Raw genomic sequence first — 12,622 nt, 5'->3', positions numbered from 1 at the left:
AGTGCGTCAGTAGTGCAGTTCTTCATGCTGGTAAACAAAACGTTTATGTGGTTTGGCCCATCTTGATCTCGAGTTAATCTTAAGTTATGTACTATTCAGAAAGGATATGTTTTTGGGAGAACGATCGCTCCAGTGATATGATAATGATGAAGTCACCACTCCACTCATAATTCCACATAGTCTTTTTGTTTTTGCTGTTGTTCTTTCCCGCCACAATGGGCCAATCAATCCACATACAACTTGGCACAGGTTTTATGCCAGACACCGGGGATCCCTGATATCCTTTCATTCAACCCTCCTATTCTTGCAACAAACACCAAGCATGATCTGCATCCAGTGGCTGGGTTTTGGCTGGGAATCAAACCCAGGCCGTCCACATGGCAGATGAGAAGCCTAAAACTGAGCCAACAATAGCCATTTTACATACCCAATATTATACAGTAGACGCGGGAAAGATTTAATTTGATTAAAATTATTCTCTTGCCACACTGATCCAAAATAATGTTTAAAAATGTTTTTTCTTAATTATTAATTAACATGTTTGTATTTGAGGTTGTAAAATGTTGAAGTTCCTCGATAATCCTACAGGTGGCGAGCTCTAAAATAGTAGCACAATAGCATCTCTTGCAGTCTGAGCAAATTATTTACTATTTTTAAAAAATCATGATAATATGGTTTATATACTGTACATCCATGCTTCCATCTAGGAACCTCTGTAATCCAACTAGGGACCGTGGAGGCCAATGGTGACCACTGCATTTGTTCCCATTGGGACATTCACACAATATGGGCGATTTGGGGAACGCCATTTAGCCTAACGTGCATGTCTTTGGAGTGTGGGAGAAAACCAGAAAACCTAAAGGAAACCCACCAAGCATAGGGAGAGCATACAAACTCCATGTACATTTATACCAGAGACTTTGGACCATTACTGGTTCAAGCCTCAGGAAGTCCATGTTTAACTCAAATAACCACTCTGTGCAAGTGTATTAAACCCACACAAAATTCTCTAAAACTCATCAGCTAAGGTTTTTAATAAATTTTTCCATCATTATTTTTGTAACTCATCCAATTTGAACATTCTCACATGACTTTCCCAGATTATATATTTACATATGCACTAGCCGCACGGCAGCACGTTTTTTTCTTTCTCAAACTTGTGGCTTGGCCACTGCTTGTACACACCCAAGACCACAAGGGTAGAGTTTTTGTTGGCTGTATGTGTCCTTACACAAAGGTTTATTTGTGTCTGTGTGACTAGTTTGGTTATTCCTATAGACATTACACACCAGGGGTAACTTGTATTGTACGTGTATAGGTTTTTACATCAGTGCCACAATAATGAAAAGTGAAAACTTGGACAGTCTCCTCTTTGTGCGTATTTTTAATTGAAATAACTCATGACGGCAGAAAAAAAAGTCCTCCCATGTGTTTGTTTTGTTGTTGTCAACTGGGAAAGCTATGCTAAAGAAACCATCATTCCAGACATAATTATTCAGTTGTCAGTGGTTGAGCTACAGAACAAAGGGAACGAATTCCTCCAACAGCAGTCGGTGGTCCGTGTGTGGGGGAACACACATGAATATGCATGGGCATATGTAAGCTCGTCTCTACGTACTGGATGCGCCATTACAAACTCGTTGTGCTCGATTATGAGATCTACAGGGCGCCTGTGGGGGAGCGGAGAGACGGATGGCGGTGGCAGGATGTTGGCACTGCGCCAGGCTGACGGCGAGAGCTGCTAGACTTTTGAAGTGGGTTCCCTTACAAGGGAGAGTACTACGCCTGATACGCCTAGTCCAAATGCTAATGATTATAGGGAATAAAATATTGCACCCCAGGGACCTTGGAGGAGCTTTTTAATCAGGAACAACCAACGCACTATAGCTGTTTTAAATATGAGTTAGTCTTATGGAAATGAAAGGGTTCCTGAAAGGTTCTTTGTTGAGAACTTTTGTGTTGTGAAATTTCTCAATTTCCCCATTCCCCAATTACTGTTAAATAGTGGAAAGACAGACAGCCAGCCTATCAACTGGACCTTTTCAAGATTGATTCCCAGGTGATGCTACAGCCAGCCGTAGCCAGGAGTCTTATGAGGCTATTAGGCCATGGTCTCTTTGGGAAGGATGGCAGACCTCCACTTTCAATCATGGGGTGGAGACACTTTCCTACGAGTGTGCCCCTAATGTTGCATGAGTGTCCCCAAGATGCAGTCAGCTGGTATTACAACGGTGTCACAGAAGAAGTAGATATTAGTTCATGCTAGGGCTGGGCAGGTAAGTGAAAAATTTATTGAAACCAACATTCAGAGATTCTAATAGATGTAATCTTGCCCACATCCATTATTTATTTTTAATTGTTAATACTTTTTCCAATCATGTTGATCTGTTCCCCATTGTGTGTTCATGCACTGTCCACTTTAATAACATTCTACCGCTTGTGTAGTCACATGACTCCACCCCGTCCAATCAGCAACAAAAAGAAAAACTCTTTCACTCACTCACCCACTACAGTACAGGGTCAAGGGAGGCCCGGACTCTATCCCTAGGGACTCCGGGCACATGGTGGCGTACACCCTGGACGGGGTGCCAATTTATCACAGGCCACAATTATGCACAACTCACACCGTCACAATTTGGGAACGCCAATTAGACTAATCGGGATGTCTTTTACCAAGTAGGGTGACGGAAAACAAATTCATGATAATAGAGGTAAAATATTAAACTAATTGTGATTTCTTCTCTTGTCCACACTGTTATTTGTCACCTTGATGGGAGAATCGTCGAACAAAAAATTGTCCACGTCTAAAAAATTAGGGAGAAAAACAACAGCCAACGTCTCCTTGGTGAAAGACAATGCTTCAACAAGGTTTAGAGTACATGAAGTCAGCACTCCCTGTGATTCAAGTAGGTTGTTTATTTTCCACTACCCAGTGAGCACGCTTAAGAATTTGCGACTTGTCTACCCCTGTATGACCTCATTCTTATGAAACATAACATTGTCCCTATTCAATCTAATTCTTTCACAAGACCTTAAGTGCGTTACTTAAGCAAAATTATCCGACTAACTTCGTGTACCCATTTTTAGCTCACTCTCCTCTTAAGGCTTGACGTTGGCAGTGGAATCTTGTTAGGACGACCTCAGATTAGGACTTTCCCTGTGGGTAGAAAACCATGCCACACTCCTTTTTTTCTTTTTTTAGGATGAGCAGCAACGTGCATAGTAAGTATCCGGACTCTTTGAACTTGTGAAGGCTCGCTCTGGCTTTCAGACTGCTCTCCTTTAAAGGCCAACCTCAAACACGATAAGTGCCAAAGAGAGAAGGGCAGCCTGTTTACGTGGTTTGGGATGACATTTAGGTAATTTGACATTTTAAAGAAAGCAAATGCTGTGTTTATTTAAGAGGCCAGCTCTGCAGAGGCCAGGAGCGCTTGTCCGATGTTGACTCGAGTGTATAAACTTCAACCTTAAGTCTCCGGACCAAAAGGGACCAAAGATCTGTTTTTTGTTTGAAAAGATTTCGAAGAAAAGATTTAGGAGCCAGGTTAGTGTAGAGACTTTTTTGCTTTTATTTGTAGTTGCCTGAAGAAAAAGGTTCAACATGATTAAAAAAAAAAAAGACCTTCATGTTGGAGGACATATTTAAATTGAATGAGACACGTCATCACAGGAGGAGAAGGGGACTGTAAGTCGAGACACAGCGAAAACGATGCAGGTCACCGGATTAGACCGTGTTGAGAGACAAAAGGATGGTGGGTCATGTTTGGCGTGACCGTCGCCTAAGGTGACTACAGAGGGACCATAAAGTCACACGTTGACAGCTTCTTTGTTGAAAAGGACACTTAAAACAGCGACCGGGTTCATTCAGGACGCCACGCACTCGGCGTCGGATTTCAAAAAACACAGCTGAAATCCATCCGTGCTTTGCAAAAGTATAACTAGACGTGTGCGCCGTCTCATGTGTGCATTTCACAAGGCTGTGTGGTTAGAGGGGGGGGGAAATAAAATAAAAAATAAGAATAGTCTGCTTTTCTTAGTCTGCACCAAATCTTACAGATTTGCATGAAAAATAAATACTGACATCATTATCGACTGACTGTGATCCACTGTTAATGATAGAAGTAAAAATTTTATTTAACCAAAGGGTTTAAAAGCTTCATGCCCGCTTCGAGTGGGAGGACAAGCTCCCTGCCAAGTGCTGAGTGAAAATCTGGGTGGGTGGGGTGTGGGGGTGTGGGGGGGGGGCTTTGTATAGATGGGGGATTACTTGGGCACAAGCGAGTGAGCCAGAACTGTGAAACTGTGGAGGTCGGGGGAAAAATCTAGGAGGGTATGATTTCTCTAACCTGAGGGATCTTTTTCCTACACCCATACACACACACACACACACACGCTTGCACAGAAACGAAAACCACTTACGTGTGGCGGGAGCAGTGCGGACGCCAGGTGAGCGCCGCTGTTAAGAAAGAAACAAAGAGAAAGAAAGACTTGCGAGTGCCGTGCAAGAGTAAAAATGGTACCAAAGATTTTGTGTGTGTAGGGGGGGTTGGAGAAGTCAAAATTGGGGGTGGTTAAAAAAAAAAAACCACACCATTCTGGGATGTCTGCCAGATCCCAGATCAGCATCCTGCGAGAGACAGACAACGCTACATGTTCCAGATGGAGCCTTCAAAAAAACTGATTTGCCATTTAATATCGCATACAGAGAGGAAAAAAAAACGCGCTAAGCTGATTAGAAGCGTGGCACATAATAATGAGGTATAGCTAAAAGCATGGCTAGGGACATAACCTGCTAATTAAAGCCTTTTATCTCGATGTTGGGCTTTTCCGTTTTATCCGGACGCACTGACGAACATCTCTGCTACTCGACTATGAATTCTAATTTCAAATATCCGATTAGTCCGAGTTGTCCAGCGCGGCGGTAATAAACACAGGATGTTCTGGTGTTAGAAATCCAATTTCATTTCCCTTTTCATGCCTTTTAAAGGTTCAAAGAGGGACTGTGCGAGAATGTGGCTTGTATTTTTCTCTGTTCTGTTTCAATTATGCGGTGAAAGGGAAAGCTGGCGTACCTCCACTGTAAATTCTTCGCCCCCTTGTGCTCTGATGCCCAATTACCACGGTTAGTCTCCACGACTGACTTTAATAAATAAGCGAACGCTGAACTTTGATCCAGCGTTCCTCTCAAACCGCTCCCCGTCGTCCTGTTTAGCCATACGAGCGTTCCATCGTGGCCTACATGCGAAGGCGTTTATTTTTTTTCTGATGAAACTCAAAACTCCACATCCACATCCACAGCCAATTCCAACAATTTCATAACAGAAATTAAAATGAAACCTTCTCCACTAAGCTCTGCTAGATCCTATCATGACGAAAGGACTGACTCGCATCTTAACTTTTATTTCGCCCTGAGAAAACATCGACTGATTTTTCTGCCTCTGGAAATATCTCAGGATGTACTCTTTTTTTTAGTTATTTTTTCTTGATGTGAGCAGACCTGATAAGACCGAGCTCATTCAGATCAAGATCTCAACCCTATTCCATACCTAGCAGCTGGGTGGGAGACATGCCTTCATTATGCCCTTTCAAAAGCGTCATGGTGGCGCTCGGCTCAGGAATCCCGGGCCCTTTGTCTTGGCTGCTCTCTGAAGCGTTTGATTCGAAGGAACTGGAAGCACGGCTACCGTCTAGTCGCTGTCTCGCCTCATCAAGGCTTAGAAAGCTGGGCACAGCAAGCCTCGGGCTCGGGACCTGATCAAACAGCCTGCTGAATGAGAGCTGGCATAGCTGGTGAGGTCTGACTTAGAGCACATACTTCTGAAGTATTCTGAATGGTGCTTATGATCAAAGGATATAATAAAGAACACTAGAATTCATAATAATATAATTTTAATAATGTGTTGTCATGGGCAGGAAGTGTTATTTGATAAGGTGTAATTATTAGGGCTTTTTTCCACATGGATGAAAAGCTAGTGTTGTACACTTAAGTCCAAGAATTTCTTGAGCTCTAATCATATTTGATTTTCTCGGAACCTACTAGTAGCATTTTCGGAGCGACCACTGGTTCTAGTCGATGATCACTTCATTTCCTTGCAGTTTAAGTGATAGATTCTAAAAAATTGCAATACATTTTTATCATACAAACTTCCTGGACCCCCGGAGAGGTGAAGCAGCAACGAGCTCGCCCTATCAACCGGAAATTGCGATTTCAATGTGATGCTGTAGCCTACAGACGGGTGATCCTAGAGACAGAAGGAGCCTGATGCGCCTGGTTGTCGCACGTGGCTCAAAGGAAACACGTGATAGCCTTCGTTCTTCCTGGTAGCTGTAGCCTTGATGGGGGGAGTGGCCTAATGACACGTGGCAATTGGCTACGACTAAATATGGAAAAATCCATAATAAAAATTCCTAAAACGTATTGTTACATGTTTTTTATACACAGTTGTTTAAAATGGGGAACAATATATCTCAGGGAGGCCTGTTGTACAAATTTCATGAAAAAAAGGGCATTTCAGGATGTGAGCGAACGATTTAAGTATAAATCAACAAAAGAAAATCTTAACATGAAAAGCGTGATATGCAAAAATCTGTCACAAGGAATATGCATAAAATTATAAATACTAATTGTCCTGAATTGACCATGTAGTTCTGCTTTGACGAGTGTGGCATGTTTGTAATGTTAATACAGAATATTCAGTCATAATTGCTTACGTGAGGTGGGGTTGATTTTCAGGATTACTTAAATCAATGATTAATTATGGACTCCCATAACTAGTCAAAATGAAAACATAATAAAATCGCTTTCACGAAAAAATAATCTATATACAATCTAGCACGTCATACCCAATGCACAACATGGTGATACACTGCTTTAAATTAATATTCCTCCAGTGCTGTTTGCCCCTCATGTCTATCTACTTGATCTTTCCTTCAGATTTTCCCTTATTTCTCATTTTTATTTCGCTTCCACACACAAGAACATACAAGTTCCACTAATGGAAGTGCACCAAACTCAATTTAAGTGCACAAAAAAAGCCTTGTGTCCAGCCTACATCCACCATGGCTTCACTTAACCGTGGCTGTCAGTTAATTTAATGCAGAAAAATATCATGTGGACGAAGCGACACAGCTGCAAAGTCGATTCCCGGCACGAGGAAAAATCCCCGACCCCCACCGGCACAGCTGTCCGTCCAGGACCTGGAGGCGAGCGCTGAAACTCAAGACTTACAACATCAATTTAATTTCAAGGTTAGAATTTAATCGGATCAAGATGGCCCATTTTTCAACATAATATTTACACAATTATATCCCAGCTCAGGTATTTAAACAGACGTCCCAGTAACACTTAAAGCAACTTTAACCATACGAAAAAAAATTCCAAAACTTAAATCTAAACCTAAAAATAAACGCTTAACTCTCAGAAATACTAATATCAGGTACCAGACTGTAATGTTCCTTGTTTTTAGGGGGTACATGCGCTACCGTAAATAATGTACCTTTAAACATCATCAGGGCCCAAGCACTATGACATCAGCACGATGATGTAATATGCCTATTATGTTAAAATATACAAGATTCTGATGCAAAGCCCATACACACTTGGTGTATGCATGCACCAAACTGGGTCTGCGTGATCTTAAGACATTGAGAAAAATTTTCCTTTGTGACATCATAAGTGACACCACGTGTGATGCTTTTTTGAGTTCTTAACATGAAATTCCCCCTTTTCTAATACTAAGATTAATAGTAATCATGTCATAATGGCCTAAACGTGTGTGGCCGGTTGAGGGGGTTGTTATGTTAAAAAAAAAACATATACTAAACGACATAAAACGTATAACCGTGTGCATGCCACACATGCACAGTGCTTGGGCCCGCTCATCGTCACTTGCAACTATATTTAGACCTTAAAGATGCAGCACCTTAGCTGCATTTAAACTGAGGGTTGTAATCTGTCTACTTCTAAATAACATGTTTAAGGAAAACATTATCAAACCTTCGCTCTGTTGTGTCTTCTTCATACAGTCATCCTGACTCACGAAACGTGACTCCGATCAGATGGCTTATAATACTTTATTCTTCCCTTCTGCGCTGCGATTACCATCAGTGTAGATAAGCGAGTCATCTGATCCGGCTCTGTGTCATCCTTTAAATTCCTGCACTGATCTGAACCTTCTAAAATACACACTTTTATAGGGGTCTCTATTCAATGTGATGGTGTATGCAGCAATCAGGTTGGATTTTTAAAAATATGTGTGAGATGTGATTTTTGTTTACTTTACAAGCGCCTTTAAAAAAAAAAAACATTAAGGCATAGTAATATTTATTCTGGAGCAAAAAATCTTAGAAGTGCTCCAAAAATAATAATAAGGCAACGAAACAACCTTCCACCTTCGAAAGTCATTTAAGAACTGGGCAGAAGATTGTGGAACATCCACATGCTTGGTGTGTTAATAACGTATATTATAAGCAGGAATCTCAAAAAAGTTTTTTCCAACAGGGGGAAAAAAATCACAGTCATAATAGTCTGGAATACACCTGCACTACCATTGCTGTTTATTCTAAAAGGTCCCCAATCATCCTATTGCTACAGACTTTTTTTACCTAACCATGCACGAATATAATGAGTTCTCAGATCTGAATTCACATTTCCCATAGCTCCCCTCATGCACCCACATGTTTCTCAGCGCCTGCCAGTAATAGCTGTGAAACCAGCAAAATCTCTGTGTCTGGCTATTTTTCACCACGTTCGAGAAGACTTGTGATGCTGCTTGGGTTATAAGAGACCGCCTGGCAAGTCTGACGTGCACGTGGATCATGTCCACTTCAGTCAAATGCTTTTGCAACACCAGTATAAAACACTCGACGAGTGAAGAATAAAGCCATAAACCAGGTCTTATGTTATCAGAAGACTGCGTTTTCCCATTCATTTTAACGTAGACCATTTAATTAACCAATTTCATCCATGGTTGCTCCCGGATATAGACTGAAAGACATTTTTCTCTCACTGTCTTCAGATAAGACAGTCAGGATTTAATGCCATCCTGCCGTTTCATGGCAACAATAACATGTTAAAAGTCAGCTTACTTTATATTAAACAGGTGTCAGGTTTTGATAAAATAAAAAATAAATTCTGCACATTTGTTTCCTCCCATCAATCATGAACCCATGCCCAGAATTTTTGCCAGGAAAAAACATTAACCAGTCTCCGGTCTCAACCCAATTAAGAAATCCTGTTGTGATACACAGCGCAATATCATTCACAAGGATGACACTATCGGTGTCGACTTGTGAATGAAAAACAACCTCCCTGGCAAAGTGCGCAAGGTGACCCTCTCCGTCATAACAACCCCCTACCTAAGGGGGCTGGACTTCATTAATTACAATGAACGATCAATAATCCCAAAACAGATGACTGTCCTGTATATAAGGATATCTAATTACTCTAAGGGAGGAACAGGAACTTGTAAAACGCCTACGAGTGCATCAGTGTTAAAGAACAACCAATAAGGAGGGGAAGGGGGATGAGAGGGGGATGAAGGGAGACAGAAATTGGGGGGCGGGGGGGGGCTGGGGTTTGTTGAGTAAAATGGACAGAGGGTGGGTGAAGAGAAGTGCATCATGGATTAGGAGTCTTGTTTTGTCTAGATAATCTAATCTTGTGCCCACAGGACTGTGTTGGTCGAGTAGTATAATTAACCGCAAATGAACTGACAATCAAAATAATAAATCGGAAATAAACGTGCCCCCTAACCCACAGCTGCCCAGTTTTGATTATATTATATTTGATTCAATTCTTAGTAGCCACACTATGAACAAAACCAATAGATGACCATCACGAAGGGTAATATGCACTCACCCTTTGTCCAATGTAATCGCAATAGCAGAAAGCCATCCATGACTTTAATGAAACCCTATATCTGATTAACCCTATACAATATAGATATACAGTCCATCCCATACAAACTATATACTGTGCAATGGAACCTATAGTTTGGCCAAGTCATGGAAAAGTAAACGGTTTTTATTTAAAACGTATTATTGTACAAAATATTAGTGTTTTAAAGGCTGACACCTCTTGATACATTATTTTTTATATATCATGATATTAATATTTTGCCCTAAAGGTGTGAATTATGTTTGTGGATGAAGTACGCACCTTCCAGCCTGCAGTAATGGCTGCAGTAATTACAATCGAGATAAGTCACGTCTATATTAATCACAGAGATGAAAGCGTTTAAACAATAGAGTGGCTCTATTGTTTGACTCAATAACGTAACTAAAACACAGCTCCTTCTAAAATACGTCCTCCCAAATGTCATTTTATAGATTCTTGATCTGCACTGTGCGAAATCCAATACTTTTTAGTCTTGTTTAGGAGACGAGACAAGAGGACACTTTCTTACTTCTTTTTTTTTGAAAACGGACACTCATAATAACCCACAGGATAGAACAAAATCTGCACTAACGTTCGTGCAGGGATATATTAACCGTCCCAAATGCATGCCATTACCAGTCTGTAAGAACTCAAATCCCAGAGACATGACTTTTCAGTGGAGAGCTAATCCCGACCGAATATGGCTTTAATATACCAAAGAATGCCAAGAAATGCTCTTTGCCGTGAGTCACAGACTAATGGATTAGATGACACTTACTTCCATCAGAGGATATTACTATGATTTTAGAATTACAGTAAGCAATAGAGTGCATAGTAAGTGACATCACATTGAGTGACATTAGCATCCGGGGCTTTTTGGAGGTCTTGCTCAAAACAAGGGCCGGTCATCGTTTGTGAAGGATCTGTAGTGTGTATGTGTGTGCGTGTGCGTGTGTGTGTGTGTGTAGGAGCAGATTTCAACCTGTGTGCTGACTTTCATGTGTTTTTGAGCATGTTAAAACCTTTAAACGTGCCCAGGTGATTAAAGAAAAAAAAAAACACGCCTGTGCACATTATGACTTCGACACTATTAAAAAGCATTATTAGAGCTATGGCAATGATGTCATAAAAGTGGTGATGTCATAGTGCTTAAGCCCTAATTTAGAAAGGACACAAATACTCCAGTGATGTTTCAGTAGTGCTGATGTCATAATGTAAAAAGCGTTCAGCGTAAAAACCTGTGGCAAGTTTTTGTACAGGTCGAATTGTCCGCTGTGGACCATTTACATGAATTACACTTTATTCCATCAGAGAATACTACTATAAACTGAAATTGCAGTAAGAATTCAGAAAATACACAAATCCCAGAGATACTCCAGTAATAATGAATGTACACCACTGCTCAGTGTAGATCTAATGCCATCTGAATAGGGCTTTAATAAAGCAAAAAAAAAAAAAAAAAAGGTCTTTGCCATGAATCACAGAACATTAGTAATGGACCAAATGACACATAAGTCCATCAGAGGAAACTACTATGACTTGAAATGTCCAATGAATATGAAAAATAATTACAATCTTCTAGTCAGAATCAGGTGTCTAATACCAATGTAAATTACAGGGCAGCCTAGAAAACAATAGAAAGGTGTGAACATCAATGCATTTAATAAATAAGTAACATGCTGGGGTAATAAAAACAGGATTTTAATCTCATTTGTATAACCTTGCAGTCAATATGTATGTCAAAATTAAGTTTTATTATTAAAGTCCCATTATTTTTGGGTTGGAGAAAAGTGAAATAGGCTTAGAAAATATAAAACAATCTTAATTAATGTTTTAAAACGACTACTGATACGTGTTATATGGTATATTTTTGTGTTTTTCAGCATTTTGGTTTTTACCTCAGGTGAAAAAAATAAATAAATAACAAACTCGCGGCTCGCGCGTGACGCTCGCGCATCCCTGGTAAAAAAAAAAAAAAAACGCGCGCGCTGCGCTCTAACAAAGTTTGCACACGCACGAGGAAAGAAATAACTAAAACATAAAAAAAAAAAAAATAATAATAATAACAAGTTCACTTACCTTCCTGAGTGAAGTAACAGATAAACAGAGTGAGGAGTAAAACCGAGCTCTTTGGCAGCATTTTCTCCCGTCGCCTTATCCCGCACTTGGTAGAGAGAAGAAAACAAAGTGTGCACGCTTTCCAGGCTGAGCACGCGACTGTACAGAGAGAGCACTGTGGGCTGAGTGTGTGTGTGTGTGTGTGTGTGAGAGAGAGAGAGAGAGAGGGAATGGAGGGAGGAACGAGTGCGAGTTGCGCAAAAATGCTCTCTTGGCTATAATATACTGTGTGCTCATTATACTGTACACCCCTTTTGTGAAAAGTGTGAAGTAAAATTTGCATTGTCTTTGTTGTTGTTTTTTTCTAGCTCAAATAATAAGCACACCAACAAAGGCTGACTATTCCATCTTGTCAAACAGTGCAAGTGTTTTTGGCATGCAATAATATTACAATAGAGGCATGATGATTGTAGTGGTTAGCACTGGGTTCGATTCCCGCCTTGTGCATGGAGTTTGCATGCTGTTCTCCCCATGTTTGGTTGGTTTCCTTCAGGTACTTTGGTTTCCTCCCTTCCAAGACATACAGGATAGGCTAATTGGCATTCACAAATTGTCTGTAGTGTGTAAATACACGTTTAAATGTTGACTGATCCTACACATAAGACGTAAAATGTGAATAAATACAAA

General features: G+C 40.5%; 1 protein-coding gene across 4 annotated transcripts in view; it reads right to left on the bottom strand.

The window, feature by feature from the left end:
- mcama (melanoma cell adhesion molecule a) overlaps positions 1-12,152 on the bottom strand; it is a 47,740-nt gene extending 35,588 nt beyond the window's left edge. Inside the window, exon 1 of one of the 4 annotated variants that reach the window (XM_053486011.1) lies at positions 11,957-12,152. In XM_053486011.1, coding sequence (XP_053341986.1) covers positions 11,957-12,017 — 61 coding nt within the window. In that variant the 5' untranslated portion in view covers positions 12,018-12,152. The remainder of the gene's footprint in view (positions 1-11,956) is intronic. The other 3 variants (XM_053486009.1, XM_053486012.1, XM_053486010.1) reach the window with 3 other exon arrangements.
- Positions 12,153-12,622: the final 470 nt, after the last annotated feature.

Source organism: Clarias gariepinus, chromosome 24 (genome assembly GCF_024256425.1).
Source record: "Clarias gariepinus isolate MV-2021 ecotype Netherlands chromosome 24, CGAR_prim_01v2, whole genome shotgun sequence".
Lineage (NCBI taxonomy): Eukaryota > Metazoa > Chordata > Actinopteri > Siluriformes > Clariidae > Clarias > Clarias gariepinus.
Note: the sequence above shows the minus strand (reverse complement) of the source record. Positions and strands in the feature narration are given on the sequence as shown.